This window comes from Crocodylus siamensis, chromosome 2, assembly GCF_052110815.1.
Source record: "Crocodylus siamensis isolate JL-2025a chromosome 2, ASM5211081v1, whole genome shotgun sequence".
Taxonomy (NCBI): Eukaryota; Metazoa; Chordata; order Crocodylia; family Crocodylidae; genus Crocodylus; species Crocodylus siamensis.
The window spans coordinates 27,995,387-28,015,669 of NC_143396.1; the positions used below are offsets into that span (position 1 = coordinate 27,995,387).

Sequence of the window (20,283 nt, forward strand, 5' to 3'; positions counted from 1 at the left end):
TATAATCTGCTGGTAGACTAACGGGGTATTCCATTGCAATCAGATTATTCTCACTAACCTAGCATGCTGCCTATGGCCTAAATATATTTTGTTATACAAATTAATGGTCTTCCTGATTAGGAGTTAGACAAATTATTAAAATTTCCAGTTTACTGAATTTTGTGGTAGGGGATGAGTAGAAATGTTATATGCTGTTGCTCAGACAACATATTGCTGTGAAGTCCTCATGAATTTCAAATTCAAATATAGAAAGATAGACCTTAAATAAAAATGAAATGTCTCCTTTAATAAACATAGTTTTCATCCAGTAAACCCAATAACCCTTAAGCTATAACATTTAACTTGCTTTTACTGTTGATCTGCAAAGCAAGATAAGGTCATTGAAATTTGGTTTTCATCTTAGCAAGGCACAGAACAACTTTTCATTAAGGTATCCTATCCAATTAGTTTCTTTAGAAATTTAAATGCTTAAATAACTGTAAACTAATAAATAAAATAAATAAAAATAAGGTCAATTACTGGATCAATTCTTGGTCACCAATTCTACAAACAGCTAATTTCTTTAGAACAAAAGTGTAACATTAATGCTATCATCCATTCAAGTTTCTCTGCTGTCTTCATAGGCTCTCAAGGGAATACAAGGCCACAGGCAAAGTTTTGGGCATCTACATTTCACTGGAACAATAGGACTTGGACTAGTGCGAGTGTCTAAATTGCTTTTGACAATGGACTTATCCCTATGGGTATAAGAATGTTTTTAAACATTTTATCTCGGAAGTCAATAGAACTTAAGCTCCGAAGTACCTAAATCATTTTGAAAGTGTAATCTTTAACCTAGTGACAAATAAATAATCAGTGTGTGATGTTTTTAAAGTACAGACATCATTTCTGACTAATACTTCTAGTCTTTTCTATTTTACTAATTTTATAAAAGTGTAAATTGAACTCAATTTCATTACACACACCACCTACCAGCCCATATCCAAAGCATTATAGAGTAATAGTATTTTAATTTTCTGTCAGTTTGGTGGACTCCTCAATTATGCTCCTTGCCCATATTATTTTCCTACCTGCCATTGCATCAAGACATTCAATTATCCAAAATTGGAGTGCAACTAATACTCCAAAAATATTTCATTCTGGTTAGCATTTTTAATCCTCATCAGATGTTGAAGTTGCAGCTGCTTCTACCTAAAACTATTATCTAGTGCTCATATATTATCTGTAAGGGAACATTTTTTCATTATTTTATATTTCCATCCTTTATGGGAAAAGGAGCAAAAATCATCAGGTTCTAACCTCATAGCCCAAGAATATTATCTGCTTCCATGAAAATGGACTTTGTATGACTGCCAGTGTATGGACCACACCTTCTTAACAAAATTTAATAATCTGTACTCTTCTTACACTTGCATAGAAGTATCTTTCTTTCCTCATCTCAGCAAAAATGAATAGAAGCACTGTGGTGAGCTCTCATATTTGATTCCATTTTTTACAGTGAAGCAGACAGCATTCAGTGGTACTTTATGAATCAAGTAATTAATGTAGAGGATGGATAATTTAATGTATTCAGGAAGTGTGTGAAAGCTGAATTGATTAGTTGGAGTAGAGGTTGTAAAGGGAGGGATTGGGGAAAAGATGTTGAGAACTGAATAGACTAGTGAACTGGGGAGAAAGTGGCATGAACTGATTAATTACAGGACATGGGGTGGAAAGGAATGGTGAATGAAGGATTTGGAAGACAAGATAACAGAGTTTTCCAGAGTTTTGTTCTCTCTTCATGCATATGAAGAGAGAACAAGAAACAATACTGCATAAGGTGAAAAAAGTAAAAAAATAAATAAATAAAAATTTGATTGTGTGAAGAAAAAGGGGGAAAGTGTGGAAGACAGGAAATACCCAAGGAAAGTGGCAATTAGATTTAGAAGAGTATGGGTCTGAGGGACAGATGAGAGAAAGTTCAAATCAAGAAAAAATAATTGGGAGAGGAAACCAAAGAGAAAGAGGAAGTGGAACAGCAGCAAAGACCGTGAGAGATAGTTAGTCTCTGTTAGTCTAAAGCAGGGGTGGATAAAATATGGCCCATGGATCAGATCCGGCATGCCAAGTGACTGGATCTGGCACATGTCTGTCCATATGGTGCTTCATGTGGGGCAGCCCATGTCATGCTTCTGCTGTTACCCATGACCCAGCCCAGGCCCACATGCACACTCCCGGCAAAGCTTTTCTGATGTGGCTGCAGCTGGCTTTCTGCTGCTCTGCTCCCTTCACCTCCAGTGGTGGCTCTTGCCAAAACCACATAGTGCAACAGAAGCAGGACCTACTGTTTGAAGCTGGGGGAGCACAGCAGCTTCCAGCTAGCTGCAGCCGCACCAGAAAGAGCCCTCCCGGAAGCTGCTCCTGTGCCACTCTGGCCGGTTGGGCAGCTTCAGCCAGGCAGCTCCTGCCCCAGCAGGCAAGGTTTCAGGTCTCACTCTTAGCCCTCTTACACTGGAAGGTGGCCAGAGTGCTCTAGTGCATGAGCTGCCCATGGGAAGCTGCCCACCTGCCTGCCTGGAATGGCACAGCAGGGGTAGGAGCAGCAGGAGGAGCCACTGCTGGAGGCAGGGGAAGCAGAGCAGCACCCAGGCAGTGCTGGCCAGGGCTCGGCTGCAGGTGCTGGTGGAAGCATGACACGGGCTGCCCCAGTGAGCGAGATGGTCTTGGCCCCACGTGGAGCTTCAGACTGCACTGCCTGGGCAAGCTCTGTTGTACATGACCCCACTCCCCCACCCGCAAGGGCTCCCAGAACCTAGTGCCCAGGCAGCCCCCCTCACACACACATGCCCCCCCCCACTCCTCCTCACATACACTCCACACACCCCAGAGGGGCATGCAAGGAAGAGGCCCCTGCCCTGAGCTATCACCACCCTGTGACCCAGCCCCATCATTCCAGCCTTGCCCACCCCTCCTGCTCCCCACTGCTCACAGGCCCAAAGGAATTTTTAGTGATTTGTTTGGGGTGGGAGAGGTACTAACCTGGCCTGCAACAGCTTATCAAAACCCTCCATGTGGCCCTCGGGCCCAAATAATTGCCCAGCCCTGTTCTAAAGTCAGGCAGAAGGCAGAACAGGGTGACACCTTAGAGCTTAATTCATTCAGAAATATATAAGCTTCTGCAGGCCACAGCCTACTTCATAAAATGCTACTTTGTCAGTAGCAGAGATATTTTTAGGCCTCTTACAGATGTTCAGTTGAAGGTGCCATGTGAACTAAGCCACGATCCCAACAATCATGCCTCCTCCCATGTCACACATGAATGGCTGGACATGCAATTTAACAATAGAACATTAGATCCCTATTGTACCTTACTTGTCAATGCAGGGGGAGCCCAGGAGTGCAGGTGTGATAGGGATCATAATCTGGGCTCCCCCTACGACATGACGTTAAAACCCAGATGCCGAAAATCAGTTGATTGCATATTGAGGCTAGGGATAGAACCAGGATCTGAAATGAGCCCCTCAGCCCCACCCAACATTCGGATGATTATCAGAACTGGACCTGGAGTTTTAACTCTGCCCCAGGCATGGGAACCCCTGGACCAGTCTACAGCAGCCCAATCCTGGGGTCCCTGCAAGTCATGGCAGAGTTAAAACTTTGTATTCAATCCAGCTGAGCAGTACATAGGGTTTTAAAGATCCAGGCACACAGGGACCCCAAGATCAGGCTGCTGGCACAGCTGTGCCTCAGGCCCTGGGGCTGTCCTATCTTCAATCCTGACACTCAGCTGAGTAACAGGATCTATCATGAGCCAGACCCAACCAGCCACACATTCAATTTAAGGCATGATACAAATTAAGGAGTGATACAAACATTGTATGTGGAATAGCTTTGTGGCTATTGTGTTAATTGTATTATCATGCCTTACATACACTTTTTTAATATGTGGCTGGGTTATTATTCAAGATATATTCAATGTGCTAAGCAAGTCTTAAATGTAACGTGTTAGTGGGCTATGTCACATCTATGTATTTACACTTCTGGGACGACACTTGTTAATGATTCAAAAGAACATATTTTGTTAAGAAGTATGTCATTGAAGTAAAGGATTTAAGATAAATGTTCAGTAAGTTTTCTTTTAAAAAACATTTTAAAAAGTAGTTTTGAAATATTTAAGACCTTCTTGAATGCTGGAAATTTAACTGAAACTCAAAATTCTTTTTTTTGGGAAGGACAGCTTTCAAATCCTGCCAAAAGTCTTTATTTACTGTATGAAGCTCCTAAAGCTTTACAGTTTTCTGCTTGGCTAAGTGTGGATGGTGCCACTAATGCATGTGAACAACATATGATCTTGAATATAAAGAAAGAGAAGAAAATATGTGTATGGAAGGAATAAACAAGATTTTTCAGTTTTACTTTAAATGTTTTTTTCTTGTATCAAGTTAAAAAATAACATGGCACAAAAGCCCTCACAAATGAGAAAAACAACAAAGGCATAAAAATACAGTGTGTGAGCCAGTATGTGGTTTGAGCCAGTACAGCCAAATCTAACAAAATAAATGTTCCTGAACTCCTGGGTATTCAGGCACTTTGGCTTCAAGACCAAGAGATCTCCATATCTCCCTCTAAGTTGCATCCTGTTTAAACCAGCATGTGCCAAAGACTGAACTAGGAAGATCAAACATTTTTGCCTGAACTAACACTAATGCTTTGAGGTATATGCCCTCATTATTTCCCTCATGTATGCCTAACAAGTATGATGCATTTTAATTTAAAGTAGCAATGAAGTTCAGGAGTGCATCCATTATATCTGGTTATTGCTCACCCAGGGCCAAACTGACCATGGTTTCTGTGGAGCTCATTCTCATTGGACTTCAGCAAAAAAGGCAGGCCTGTGGTGAATGTCATGAATCCTGAGGTCACAGAATGACAGCAATGATAGGCTTCCTCGTGTGGCTACAGTAGAATACCACCATGACCAGTTACACATTTAAAAGCAGAATGACATGTAAATCACTGTTCTAGAAAGAAAGTTGAGGTACACCAACACATTGGAGATACTCTGTTCACCAGGGCACCTCTTGGGGTAACAAAGAACAATGGGCACAAACTGACAGAGAGCAGATTTAAGCTAGATATCAGGAAAAACTTCTTCATGGTAAGGGTGGCTAAAATTTGGAATGGGCTTCCAAGGGAGGTGATGCTCTCTCCTACCTTGGGGGTCTTTAAGAGAAGGCTGGATAGGCATCTGGCTGGAGTCATCTGACCCCAGCACTCTTTGCTGCCTAGGCAGGGGATTGGACTCGATGATCTGTTGAGGTTCTTTCTGACCCTAGCATCTATGAATCAGTCCATATCATATCAGCACCGATAAAAAGAAAATTGACATTACCGGCAATTGGCATTTTTTGGCTGATGTGGCTGATAATGTCACCAATAAATGGAGTATGCATGTGCAGCCCGGAGTGCATCCTGGCAACTTGGAGAGCAGCATCTGGCTGGTAAGTCTGTGTCGGGGGGAAGAGAGGGGGTGTGCAGATCAAGACCCCTACGGTGATGGAGGAAATGAGCTGGGGCAGGGGTAGGTGCTGCCCGGGGAGGGCAGGACAGAATTGGTGGCTCATCTGGAAATGTAGAGGGGGAGGGGCAGCACTGTAGCTGCTGCGCACAAGCCCAGGAAGGCATGGGGGCATGTGCCCCCCGATTTGTGCATGGAGAAAGGGTGGGCTGCTGCTGTGCTCTCAGGGCCAGGGGCTGCGCCAGACTCTTCCCAGCAGCTGCACTTGGGCAGGGCAGAGGCAGAGCAGGCAGTGGTGGCACTGGGAGGGAAAGTTATGGGGGGCTGTAGCCACCCCAAAATTCACCGTAGCCCCACCGCCCCAACATCACTGCCACCTGCCCTGGCTGCCCCAGTGCAACCCTGGCCCCAAGCATGCAGCAGCAGCAGCCCACCCTAGCACTACCCACGTATCTGTTAGCACATGCTCCTCATGCCTGTCTAGGGGTGCACACAGCAGCTGGAGCTGCGACCCCCAGATGAGCCACCAGCTCCATCTGGCACCCCACCCTGCCCCATCCCCATTCCCTACCTCACTGCATGGGCCTCAATCTGCCCTCCCCCACACACCTCTCCCACAACAGACCCATGCCCAGCTAGATGCTGCTCTCCAAGCTGCTTGGCTTCATAATTGGCAATCAGATCCAAATCGGCCGACATGGCTGGTCAATAATTGGGTATCAGTATTGGCCCAAAAAATCCTTATCAGTGCACCCCTAAAGTTATCCAGTATAATTTTTCTAACTTGAAAGTCTTTAAACTGAAATACAGATTCACTATGATGTAGGAAGGTATTTTTCTTGATGCGAGAAAAAGGCTAAAGAAAGAAAGAAAAGTAAAAGCTGTATAACAAACTTACCGTCCAAAGAACTTCACAATTGGGGTGACAATAATAGCACCCACCAGTCCACCAATAGAGAAAACTGACACAGTTATAGACCAGAGGAGTGTAAGAGTTCCTTCATCTATTGAGGAGCTGTATCTTCTTTCCCAAGTAGCATTGTAAAATTTCTTGATATACTGAAAATAGAGAGACAGTAACAGTAAGTGTGCAAACAGGCTTATTTGAGGCATAAGAGGATATTAAATAGTTGTGACTAAAAATCATAAAAAGAGAGTAGCTTACTGTAAAGAAGTTTCTTGGTTAGAAATTTTCCTTGATTTTTCATCCTTACCTTACATTGGTGATTCTCAACCAAGGTGCCATAGCAATCTACAGTGCCTTGAGATCGTTTCAAGGGGGCCATGCACTGTTAGTACTTTAGGTATACAACAGTACTGTTAGGTGTACAAACATAATTCACAAGGTACACCCAAGGATTTCAAATAGGAATATAGACAGTTAAATCATTCTGACCTGTTGTGGTCTTTCCAAGTTCTTTGCAACAAAAGAATTTCTCTATTACTTTTCTGTACTCAAAAAGTAAGTGAAAACTAAGAGCTGGCAATTTCTGTGGGGTGCCTTTAGTCTAACAAGGGGTGCCCTGAGTCCATAAAGGTTAATAGTCACCATCTTAAATGGTTTTGTATTACATATTTTATAAAAGCCAATATAAATATAAATGTCTGCAAGTATATGAGAGATTGAATGTGAGCACACATGTTCGTCTATGATTTGACTGGTCCAGTTATCTTATATTTATCCCAGTAGTGCTCAGACACCAGAGTCTCATTGCATGAGGCACTATACATAAATAAAATGTTTACAATCCAGGCTTATGCTGCAAACTTGAGTCAATTTTGTATTGTACTGTTCACATTGTTTCACAAACAGAATAGTATTTTGTTTAATATGTTATGGGTCTATATTAAAATACTTTGAACCACATTTTGAACCTCATTCAGAACCCACGGATCAGAAATTTTTGCATAGATTTGATAGACTTTAGTTCACATTTTCTGACTGTGAAACAAATTGAAATGGTCTTTAATATCCAATTAATAAAGGTTAGATTTATTAAACTTTGACACAGTATAGGTGACAGTTGCCAGACAGCTGCGGAGGCTATGGGACTTGAACCTGTTCAGCCTCTACACAAGAAGGGGCCAAGGGGGACCAGCAGGCTATGGGACAGTCCCTGTTCCCCCCGAGCACTACCGGGAGTAATGAGGCATAATGGCCATAAAGTTGACGAAGAACAGATTCAGGCTAGATATCAGGAGGCACTACTTCACAGTCAGGGTGGCTGGGATCTGGAACCAACTTCCGAGGGAAGTGGTGCTCACTCCCACCCTGGGGGTCTTCAAAAGGAGGCTAGATAATCACCTAGCCAGGGTCGTTTGACCCAAGCATTCTTTCCTGACAATGGCAAGGGGTCAGATTTGATGACCTCCTCAGGTCCCTTCCAACTCTACCAACTACAAAACTATCAGTGCAGTTATTGCAGAGATAACAGTGATTACTGGTTGATGAGGCCGCAGCTGGAGTACTGCATCCAGTTTTGGGCTCCACAATTCAAAAAGGATGTGGAGAAGCTTGAGAGAGTCCAGAGGAGAGCCACGCGCATGATCAGAGGTCAGGAAAACAGATCTTACGATGACAGGCTGAGAGACATGGGACTCTTTAGCCTGGAAAAGCGTAGGCTCAGGGGTGATCTGATGGCCACCTATAAGTTTATCAAGGGTGACCACCAGGATCTGGGGGAACGTTTGTTCACCACAGCGCCCCAAGGGATGACTAGGTCGAACCGTCACAAACTCCTGCAAGACCGTTTCAGGCTGGACATAAGGAAGAATTTCTTTACTGTCCGAGCCCCCAAGGTCTGGAACAGTCTGCCAGCGGAGGTGGTTCAAGCACCTACATTGAACAACTTCAAGAGTAAATTGGATGCTTATCTTGCTGGGATCCTATGACCCCAGCTGACTTCCTGCCCTTTGGGCAGGGGGCTGGACTCGATCTCCCGAGGTCCTTTCCAGCCCTGATGTCTATGAAATTATTCTGCCAATATGAGAAGGAAAGAAGAGAAATAAGAAAGTGGCATTAATTGAAGAGATTCACTATTTATGAGCATTATGGGCACATCTACACCACACAAGATGTTTACTGCACAGTAGATTAATTAGCTGTTCAGTAAAAAAGTTACATATCTACATGTACACTCTTATTAGGCTTGAGTAAACTAATTTACTCTAATCTGTGGAGTCTTTTACTCTGCAACAGTGAACATGTAGACACTGCCCCAGCTGTCTATGGCATGAGGGTGCTTCAGTGAGGACGATGCCTGCCAGCTAGCCCTACACTGAAGCGCCCTCATGTCCCAGACAGCCCCTCTGCAGCACATTGATCTGGGAGGAGCAGCCCTCGCCTGGCAGGCTGACCCTGTGGACACACAGCCAGATGGGGCTGCTCTGACCTGGCTCAACGTGCTGTGAAGAGGCTGGCTGGGACAAGGCACATTCAAATGGCACACTCAGGAACAATAAACTCCAGCACATTAAGCTTCAGAGTTTATTCATGTGCATTTACTGCACAAGTAGACATGCCCTATTTACTGTAAGTACAGGGAAGTGTGCAGCTCTGAATCTGCTTAATGATAGCATGAGGACTAATACACATTGGCTGTAAGCACAGCTAGAATGTATTTCTGATTCATTAAAAAGATATTCAGAAGTGAGGCAACAATTATGCAACAAATTTACAGTTTACAAAAAGTTTAAACCTCTGTTTCATCTGACAGCACATACATGCCTAAAAATTAACCAAGTCTCAATTCTCATACACAGAGAACGTATGTGGAATTTGCTTTCTATTTTTAGCAAAGCTAACTGTCTCATTTCCATGGCTGTAAGGCTGTATTTTCAAAAGGACACCAGGAAATTGCTACACAGCTGAAATTGAATTACCTTGTGGCATTTTTACCATTTCAGTGTTCCACTCTGATTCACACAGACTTAAAATAATCTGAAGCAGATATTATAATAAAAGACTATATGTGTTAGAGAAATAGAAAGCTGTTTGTTTGTCTGTTAAAGTGAAGGCCTAAACTCAGCACAACAAAAGGTATAGTAAATTCTTACAGCAATGCCATTTTGCAATTTAGGCTTTAATAGCTGTTCATGAACTTCTCTACAAACAACTTATGTCATTATCTGACATATTGTTGGGTTTTTTTAAAGGATAACATTTTACAACTCACTTGCCTATAAGTTTTAGTGTTTGACAGAAAGTTGGTTGAAGCAATTGGAGTTCTCCAGATTACTGGGGTTTCCCCCACTCACATAATAATTAGGGGTACACCGATAAACATTTCTGGGCTGATACTGATGACTGATTATTAATGAGCCATATTGGCTGATATGGATCCAATAGCCAATATGCAGCCCAGCAGCTTGGAAAGTAGCATCCGGCTGGTAAGTCTGTTGGGGGGGGGGAGGGGCAACATATTGAGGCCCCTGCAGTGAGGGAGGGAGTGCAACTGGGGCTGGGCATGGGACAGAACCATGAGCAGCTTGTCCAGAGTGCACAGGGGGAAGGAGTGGAGGGGCAGCTCCCACTGCTGTATGTACCCCCAGGGGAGCCATGAGGGGCTATGTGCCCCCTAGACCTGTGTGCTGTCCACCCATGGGTGAAGCAAAGATGGGCTGCGCTGAGGACTGGGGCCAGAGGCGGCACTGGGCTCCTCCCAGTGGTGGTGGGGGCAGGGCTGCACTTCAGCCAGGTGCCAGGGGTGGTAGTCCCCCTGTCAGCACCACCACTGCCACCGCCCCCAGGAAGATTCCAGTGCTGCCCCAGCCCGCAGGAGCAGCCTGCCCTTTCCCTGTGCACAGATAGGGTGGGGGGGAAGGGACACCCCCCACCACAGCTTTCCCAAGGGTGAGTGCAGTGGTGGGAGCTGTTTCCCCCATGTCCCCCAGAAGAGCCTCTCGCAGTTCCATCCTGTACCCAGCCCCACTCTCTCCCTCACTGCAGGGGCCTCAATCTGCATCCCCATCCCCTTCCCTTCCTCCAACCCCTTCCCTTTCTCCCCCAACAGGCTTACCAGCTGGATGCTGCTCTCCAAGCTGCTGGGCTGGCCACATGCATGCTGCGGTGGGCATGCACATGGCATTTGCTGGCAATGTTATTGGCCACATCAGCCAAAAAAAGTTAATTGCTGATTATATCAATTTTCCTTTTATTGGTGCCAATAGGATATGGACCGATGTACTGGTGCACCTCTAATAATAGTCTAGGCTGAAAGTCTCAAAGCATCTAAAGGAGTTAAAATGCAAGGATACCAATGATTTAATGAGAGCTGGCCACCAAATTCATGAATGCCCCTTTCGAAATGTCTGATACAAAGCCTACTGATTTTTACCTAGAAAGATGAGACGCCTCAACATCACAGAAAATTTGATACTATAAATCAGACATAGAGATATTATTTTCCAATTACTGGGGATAAATCCAGACTTCCTAAATGCTACTATGTGAGAAAACATCTAATATTGGAGACTTAAGGTACTGATCAGCTTTAGCTCCATATCTATGCCTATCTATGCATCTGTCTGTATACTCACGTGGATATAATCATAGCACCCTAATCTCTCAGTCATTAATGGATTTGATCCTCATACTTGTCTGTGAGGTAGGATAAGGCTTTATCTCCATTTTACAGCTAGAGAATAAGATAACTTCCTTCCTCTGCTGAAATCTGCTATCAGGTTTCAGTCTGATAGAAAGGAGAGTGCCCAAACAAGATGCTCTTCATACATGGGTTTTAAATGGAAATGAGAACAAACAGTTTAAGCAGAGTTGCCCGATGTCATTCTCTTTAACATACAGCAACATTTTTTATAACACAAATCTATGCAATGAGTTGAAGATACTCTGTTGATAAGCATCAGAATTATTTATCTGTTGTGCCATTACGTATTAGGTGAAGGCTGAAACTGAATATGAGTGCCCATCAGCTCATGTCCCTTATTATTAGGGCTGTTTGGCCTTGGCAGTCATAACTTCTGCAACTTTTCATTCACTTTCTGACACTTACGATTTCTTCTTCCTGTCCAGCAAAGAGAAAGGAAAATCATCTTTTCCTTCTGAGACATGAAAGACTGCATGATTCCAGGACAGTCATCATCATTTACCCATGTAAATGTATGTATAGCGAGGCTTACATACTTAGTATCGTACTTAGAGTGGTTCATTAGCCCTTCCATGACCAATATGGAATTTGTGTATCCCATTACAGAACCCAGTGGAGGAGGATGAAGATAACTCACTGAAAAAAAAATGTTGGCCTTCTGAAGAATAGTAAAAAATATCTATCACTCCTGCTCACGATGAGGTAAATCTATGGACTGGATGAATCTATAGTCCAGCTCTGTTCTTCGTAAAGCTACTACAAGATGTACTAGCTAAATAAAACAGGACTAAAAATATTTTGCAGAAACAATGCAGATACACATTTGGGATTAAACAAAAAATGTACCTTTTCTCAAAGCGCTCTGTGGCAAGACCAGTAGCTTTTCCCATTACTATCCTCTAATAAAATATTAACTAGGGGTTTGAGAATATGTTAGTAATATTTAATGTACTATAGCCCCTAGACTCTAAACCCAATCAGGTCCCACTTTTTCTGGACATTGTACAAACAGAATTAAGCACAGTCCTTGGCCCAAAAAAATTTACTATTCAAGAAAAATCAGATTGAAACTGTAGGACAGAAGTTTGCAACCACTGGTAAAAGTTTTTTGTCCCAACCTCCCTCCTGGTTGGACTTAATGTTAAAAAAAACCAACAACAACTTGCATTTATCTTTATTATGAATGAGTCACAATATATCTGCTTCAAAGCCAAGATCAAAGCATGAAAACTGCTTTATGGATTAGGTTCAGGAGCTCTGAATAAAGCAGGCAGTTTCTTTTTCTTTTTTAGTAATGAAGGTGACTACTGAGTTCATAGTTGATGTAACCAAAGATAGGTTTATATCACTTTACAAAATGAGCAGGCACTCATGACAAATGAGTCCTGAAGATAAGCATTAAAAAGTTTTTAAGCTAGATCTATAGAAGTCAACTATAAGACTGTATAAGCATATTCTGGAGCATCTGAATATTATGTACAACAGTTCAGTACCTGGGACTAGTTAAAAATAAAAAACACAACAAAACAGAAAAGATACTGGGTATGTTCCTAAAATGAGATATGGTGTTTTCAGGCAAGTGGGTTGGTGGATAAAATGGACTGTTATTATTGATGTCATATGAAAAGAATAGTGAGCAATGTCATTGAAAGAGTGGAGGATGTTTTTTGCACGTAAACATCCAACCATTTGGTTTGATCCTCCTTAATTAATAGAATAGATTGCATCCCGTGGGCAACAGCAGCTAACACCTGCTAAAGGCAAACAGAGTGGAGGTGTCACTGTTTTTATTCAGACTGCCCTTAAATTTCTCCTGTACTGCACTTGGGGGGGGGGAAATGAAATGGGGTAGCGGGCAAAAAAATTAGTAGACAAAGTTGTAAAGTAATGCAGAAGATAATGTCAGTTGTCAGAAGATAATGAAGTTGTGAGGGACAGGAAACAAAATATTAACAATTTGTGGTAATCCTGTTTTGGAAGGGCCAGATACTATTGCTTTACATCATTTAGCTGAAAATGAATCAGCTTGCCTACCTGTTAGATTATTTAAGCAATTACTATTTTTTAAATAATGTACATGCATTCAGGTAGTTGTGTTAAGCACATTTATACATGCAAGAAAAAAAATTAACAGCTAATTTAGAGCTCTTATTCAAGTCCTAAAATAGCATCTATTCAAGTCCTTGAAAATTAAGCCCCCAAAACGAATCTGTCATTAAACAAGGTCGCTTGTCATTTCTTTTATGTCTATGTACTGCCAAGTGAGTGACTGGAAGACAAACAGACAATAACATTCTGTTATTCTGAAGATTATTTTGATACCAGTATGAATCTCCACAGAAGAAGCATTTTTATTAGGCTTTATATTAGTATGTCTCACAAGTGCTGATTACTAAAAGTGGTATGCAAATTATTTATCACGTTATAGCTAATTGTCATGTAAAGTAATTTGCACTGTAGCTCCACTGTTTGCAAGGACATACAAAGTATCTGAAAATAATCAAGAGGAAAAGTCCGGCTCAAAATAATCATCATAATTAAATCGCCCCCTGGTATTTGCACATTACATCTAACTGAAAAAATGGGAAAATATTACAAACAGATCGCCTTTAAAAAGGTTTTAGACCAGTCATACAGCTGCATCAATGCAACCCGGCATGCAGGACCATGTCATCCAGTCTGTGGGTCCCCCACCATGGGTCTGGAAATTTAACAGTGGGGAGCAGTAGCAACATTAATTGCTGCGGTTACCAGAACTGTGGCAATTAACAGTACCACCACTCCTTCATCACCAAATTTCCTGGACTGTGGGGAGGCCCATGGGCCCTTAGGCTGGATTTAACCTGTAGGCTGAATTATTTTTTAGAGAATTTTTAATGCAAGAGAGATTAGATCTTATTAACTGAATTCTAGTAAAGGTCTACTCAATGACTTCAAGTGCACTGAAGTCAACAGAATGACTTCCACTGACTTCAATGGTCTATGCATCAGACTGGCAAATAGGAGGAACAGAGTGTAATGGTGTAATAAACATGCAAGAGGCAAGGATTTTTATACCTAATAACTTTTACTGGACCAGCTACACAGCTGGCATAGATTTAGACAAGTTTTCAGAAACTACACAGCCTTCCTCAGACTCCTGAGAAAGGGTAAACAGTAGGAACATATTTTAAGGAATATTTTTCTCGCATTAAAACTTATGCAGAATTTTTAGCTTTTGTTCTGTTATCAAGATCATTTACACTCTGCTGCTTTACTTTCCTGACCCAGGACTTCAAGCAGTCACCTTAAGCTTTACACTGTGGTTAGGCCGCAGTTGGAGTACTGCATCCAGTTCTGGGCGCTGCACTTCAGGAGAGATGTGGACAGCACGGAGAGGGTCCAGAGGAAGGCCACTAGCATAATCAGGGAGCAGCAGGGCAGGCACTATGAGGGGAGGCTACGGGACCTGAACCTGTTCAGCCTCCACAAGAAAAGGCTGTAAAAGTGGCCATTTACTAACTAGTCAGGGGGGACCAGCAGGCACTGGGGGAGTCCCTGTTCCCCTGAGCACTCCCAGGAGTGACTAGGAATGACAGTCACAAGCTGGCAGAGGGTAGATTCACAGGGCAGCTAGGATCTGGAACCAACTTCCAAGGGAAGTGGTGCTGGCTCCTACCCTGGGGGGTTTTAAAAGGAGGCTAGATGAACACCTGGCCGGGGTCATTTGACCCCAGTACTCCTTCCTGCCATGGCAGGGGGTCGGACTCGATGATCTGCTCAGGTCCCTTCCGACCCGATCCAACTATGAAACTACAGAAAGACAGGAGAGTTCTTTTTAACAGAAGGCAGTGACCTGATTTGTAATACTGTAGGCCACCTAGAACTTATGGTGAGTATGCCTGACTAGTACTTCTAAGTTATCTCAGGCTTTGCTCTCTAAGCAGTTCTAGTATACTTGGTATTAAATTCCACTCCTAAATATCAGTCCAATGTACAAATATCACCACTTGCAGGAAGAAAGCAAACTATGCATGGTAACAAATAAATTGCAGAGCTATTACTTTTACCATTAAAAGCAAAGTTCATCATTGCATCATTCTCCTATATACTGAACAAAAAGAACCCTGAAAGAACACAGAACTTGGATTTATACCCTTTCAAACTGGGCATCTCAAGATTTGTCAAGCTTCCTAAATATTTCTGGAGGGAGTTCTGCCTGTGCCACCCCACAGGCTCTGTCATAAGCCCAGCTGAGGACCCACACAGGGGAGCAAGCAAGAAGAACAAGGAGCCTGCTTCTTCTCCTCTGTGGTTCTACTCACACAAGCAGACAAGCTGTTGCTTGGCTTCTGTTCCTTCATAAATACAGGTGAGTAGACAAGAAGTAGAAAAATGGGGACAGCTCTAGTTTAACATGCTATACCCACTAACATACCTAAAAATCAGCATGGAGAGTGATGCAAGCTGCTCCAACAAAAAGGCTACTGCAGTTTTATTTCCCTCCTTGCAGTGAAGGAGAAATTACACTAACTTACCCCCAATATGATTTCTTCTGCTGATGCTCACTGGCATGAGCTAATTTTGCTATGGGGCCCTTCAGGCTTTTCCTTCTGTTTGAGGACGTGGTATGTCCTGGAACACTGATCAAAAACTATATTGGTAAATTATGAAAATAGCAATAATCAGTTCTACAAGGTTCACCTGGGAAGATCTGATAGCCAGTTGCTTTAAATCAACCTTGAATCATCTCCCCATGCAGAGTCCAACTTGTACTCATTCATTTCCTAACCCTCACCTCTTCAGCAACAGCTGTATTGACCAGGCTTTTTTAGCTCTCAGTTCCATACATAGTAACTCCTTGCAGATGGAGGGGCCTGATTCTGTGCAAGGTTGGACATTGATGGTAATTGCTTTCAAGTGAACCTGGAGCTGAAAGTGCTCAACATCTCATGCAATGGGCTCAGCACTGCTGAAGGCTAGGCTGTGAATGATCAAAGCAGTTCAGCTGCTCAGACAAGCTGACTAACTCAGCACCTGGTTTATCATTATGGGCAAGTATTTTGCAGCACTTGCAAGAAATGACCTAAAAAAAAGTCATGGTTATTAACAATTACATCCTCTTTGCTTAGGGCCCCTCTGTCACACTGGACAAGTCTTCCAATGGGTGTGCTCACATAGGGCAAGATTGTGACCTATACTACATATTCACATGAAGCAATGAGGCATGAGGCACCTTCCTCATTCCCCTGTGATGAGTGGGAGAGCACAAGGTTCTGCAGAGCTGTCATCCTTGTATCATGCAGGCAGGCCAGATACAAAATGGCAGGGAAAGAGAGTCAGTCAATCAAGTTAGCATTCCCCACACTTCTCAGCACCCTCGTCTTTGCAGCTGAGTTGGACTAGAAAAAAAAGGGGCTTGTGTTAAGCCAATACATCCCCTGACCCCCTTCATTCTCTCCCTAGTACTTGGAGTGAGAGAGGAACCAGAAACCAAGCTGTGATTCTGTTCTTGGGCAGCACACCTAATTATTGCTATTTTCAGGGCCATGATAAAAAGAGACACTAGCTAATCCAGGCTGAGGTAGGACTGAGCATGGATGAAGGTGGATCTTTTTGATTCTGAATAAGTCAAATCGGCAATTAGAGTGGAAGACAACAACCTTCATGCAGTCTTCCTCCTGAAGTGCTTCAGTGAAACCAATGCCAGGAATATGGCAATGGCATGTCAATCTCATAATGGAAAAAAAAGGGAGCAATTCTAGTAATGATTACAAGCAGAACAGCCCGCAGTACGTACAAGATAAACTTCTGAACCACGTAATAGGCTGTACTGATGAGGAGAGTGCAAGCATGGAGGTCAAAGGGACATGATAAGTACAACTCCAACGGTGACTAATTCCAACTTTCTCAGCTTGTTGAGTGTGCAGCTATCACACTCTTCCCACTCCCTCTCTTACTTTTGCTTTTGTCAAAAACATCATACCATCTTTAATCATGTCCGTTTTAAGTCTCATAGGAAAACTGACACTTGTAATATCAGACTGGCCTCTAATGCTTTATTCCACAGGTGCTCAACCCCTGGGCCACAACACAGATGTAGCCCAAAACCCATACAGCCTGGGGGGTGCTCCACAGGTCGGAAAATTTGGTGGCGGGGGTGCAGTGCCAGTGTTAATAACCACTCCCCTAATGCCAAATTTCTGGACCCAAGGGGAAACTCTACAGGTCAGATAATGTGGCCATGCATGTTAGATAGGGTGCACAGGCTGAAGCAGAACAGGGGCTGATCCAAGTGTGTGAGCCTGGGGTGGTGTGGGGCACAATCTAGGTACATGGGGCCTAACCCTGTGCACCAACCCCAGGTGGGATCCAGCCCATGGGGCCAAGAGCTTGGGCAGCACTGCTCTATTAGAACAATGCTGATTCAGAGGGTGAAAAAAACAGTCACCAGCTGAATCACCACCAAGGGTACTTGCAGCACCACAGTTTGCTGGGTAATGGTCATTTCCAAACTGGTTTATACAGAGAAAAATCATAAGCTGACATAGTACACAGAAACTTTCAAAATGGATCAGACATGTAGTCCAGGTAGTCTAATATTCCCTAACAATTGACAATACTAGCTGCATCAGAGGAAGCTTAAAAGCTTTTCGGCAAACAATTTACAGAATAAGCTTCCTCGACAAAAAATTTCATCCTAATCTTTTCAATTACGGATCAGTTTATTCCATGAAGCATGAGGCTTTATATACCTAATTTTTTATCCTTTGCAGTACAGCAGACCCCAATATATGCAATTCTGACTTATACGTGTCTCGTGTTTATGCAGTTTTTTTATTAGGGTCCAGACTAGAAAATGCCCCTCGTGATGTGCATCATTCGCGTATATACGCGAATGCTGGCAAGATTCACTTATATACACGAACGCCTCACAAGATTTACAGGTGGAATCAAGTGGAGCTGTGCTGCCATTGTGGTAATGGCATCTCAAGATGCATAGGTGAGACACTACACGCACCTCCTAAAGGCGATTTCGCTGAAAAAAGGGGAAAAAAAGCTATGACTAAGGTGTGTCTGGGGTACGCTACCCCTCACTATTCTATTATTTCCTATGGCGAAAGTTGTCCGAACTTATGCAAATTTGACTTACACGAAATTCCCCTGGAATACAATACTCGTGTAAATTGGGGGTCTACTGTATAACAAAAGACTTTCTTCTTATATGCATAAACTCTTGGGATGAAATCCCAGCTCAACTGGATTTCATAGCAAAACTTCAATCAAACCAGGAGTTCACTCTTAGTGTCAGTGATCTCTGTTGGCAATCATTCTACAAGTTAGTTCCTTTTATCAGTTTTGACATCTTCATTTTCAATGAATGTGCCTTTGTTCTTACATTTTAATAGATTTTAAAATTATTAGCCGGAGCCACTATTTTAAATCTCTATATATAGAGAGATTAAAAATAGTGTGTTTGTGTATAAAATATTAATATGATTATATATAGTGTACAATGTAAAATATATAATATATAATATTAATATAATTCATATATTAAATATATTGTCTATAGCGACCTACCAAAATTGTGATTTTGCGAACTCTGCAAAGTCTGTGGAAAAAAAGAAGAAACTTACTAAAAAATAAAATGCTAGCTCCTCAAAGGGAGCCAGCACTCTTCACAACACTGGCCCACGGCACTGCAGCCCAGCTGGGGGGAAAGGGAGCAGCCTGCCCAAAGGACAGTCTGGGATGATTGCCACACCCACTCTTCTCTGCTGACTGCCTGAGAGAGCTGCCTGTCATGTGGCCCTGCCCCTTGCTACCAATCAGCAGTGAGGGGCAGGGTCGCATGACGGACAGCCCTCTCAGCCAATCGGTGGCAAGGGGTAGGGCTACTATGGCCCAATCAGAGGTTGGTGTGTATGTGGTGGGGGGCTGCTGCAATCAGCCTGTGTATATGGCGACCGGCCCCATAATCTCCCCACAAAATCTCATCAATTTAGGGAGACCCCTAAATATGTATACATAATATAATACAATTAAAGTTTTCCATACTTTATTCAATAATTATAAATAATCTATAAAATATGCTATAAAACTCAAAGAATACTACAGCTTATTTCATAGTATTTCACTCACGTCATCAGTACGCAACATGTTGTAGGTGATAAATGGTCGATATAGCAATATAGCAATTTCAAAACATGGCCTGTAAGCAAGGTATCAACAAGAAATTCAGGAGAACAGGCTCATTATTTTAAAGAACAGAGAGACACTTAAATTATTCAACTGGGAATAGAATGCTGCACAACTCTTGAGGAGGAGGGAAAAACCGGCCAAAAACTGATAAATAGTCAATTGCGGCATGTGCATATGCGTAACCTACTCAGCTCAACAGAAACAGTCTGTTTTCATGACAAATATCTGAGTAAAAGATGACTATAGGTAGAAAGAAACAAATATATAAACCTAGTTATACTGAACAAAAGCCTCTTGGAAGTTAAACAGTATCACACTTTCTCTTTCCCATTATATGGAAAATCTTACAAGCAAGTATTTTAAGGATATGCAATTTTTTGACAACATTGCCCTCTACTGAAATTAAATACAAAATGCTCTAGGCCACTTACCACTGTTGGAGCATTCACTACAGAGAGATTGTATCCATAAAGAAAAGAAGATCCAAAAGCTCCAGCTAAAGCAGCCACAATAAGACTTCCAGACCAATCCTAAACAAGAAAATGTAGACATTGTCAATTTACTTTCTCAACTGAGCTTGAATTATTATAGGTACTTGCAGGTGATCAAATAAATGTTCGGACCAGAAGGTAGAATCTTTCCTGGAATTCAACAGAAATGAAGGTTGAAGTCATACATATTTGAATTAGGCTAAATCAAATTAATGATTCAAAGAAGGCAACACACTTGCTATGACAGTACTGAGAGCAGAGGTTAAACATTCAAAAAAATTTAAATGGTATTTAACAGAAACTTCAACCCCTCAGGTGATGAATATGGGTGTGGAAATTGGCAGCTCCCTACCCAGAGAACCTAACCCAGATCCAGGAGATAAACCTATCCATAGATGCAGCAGACAATGCCTATACTTTCACTTCCTACATACCTTCCTTTAGTCCTGCAGACTTTCCCTCTGGCAACATATAAACAGCAGTAATCTGGGATGATATTAAGTGC

At 42.5% G+C, this 20,283-nt stretch overlaps 1 protein-coding gene across 4 annotated transcripts in view; it reads right to left on the bottom strand.

Moving 5' to 3' along the window:
• Positions 1–20,283, bottom strand: part of SLC2A9 (solute carrier family 2 member 9) — a 220,531-nt gene that overhangs the window by 142,434 nt on the left and 57,814 nt on the right. For all 4 annotated transcript variants that reach the window (XM_090035590.1, XM_090035591.1, XM_090035592.1 and 1 more), the window contains 2 exons: positions 19,719–19,817; positions 6,396–6,556 (listed from right to left, as the gene is read on the bottom strand). In XM_090035590.1, coding sequence (XP_089891716.1) covers positions 6,396–6,556; positions 19,719–19,817 — 260 coding nt within the window. The remainder of the gene's footprint in view (positions 1–6,395; positions 6,557–19,718; positions 19,818–20,283) is intronic.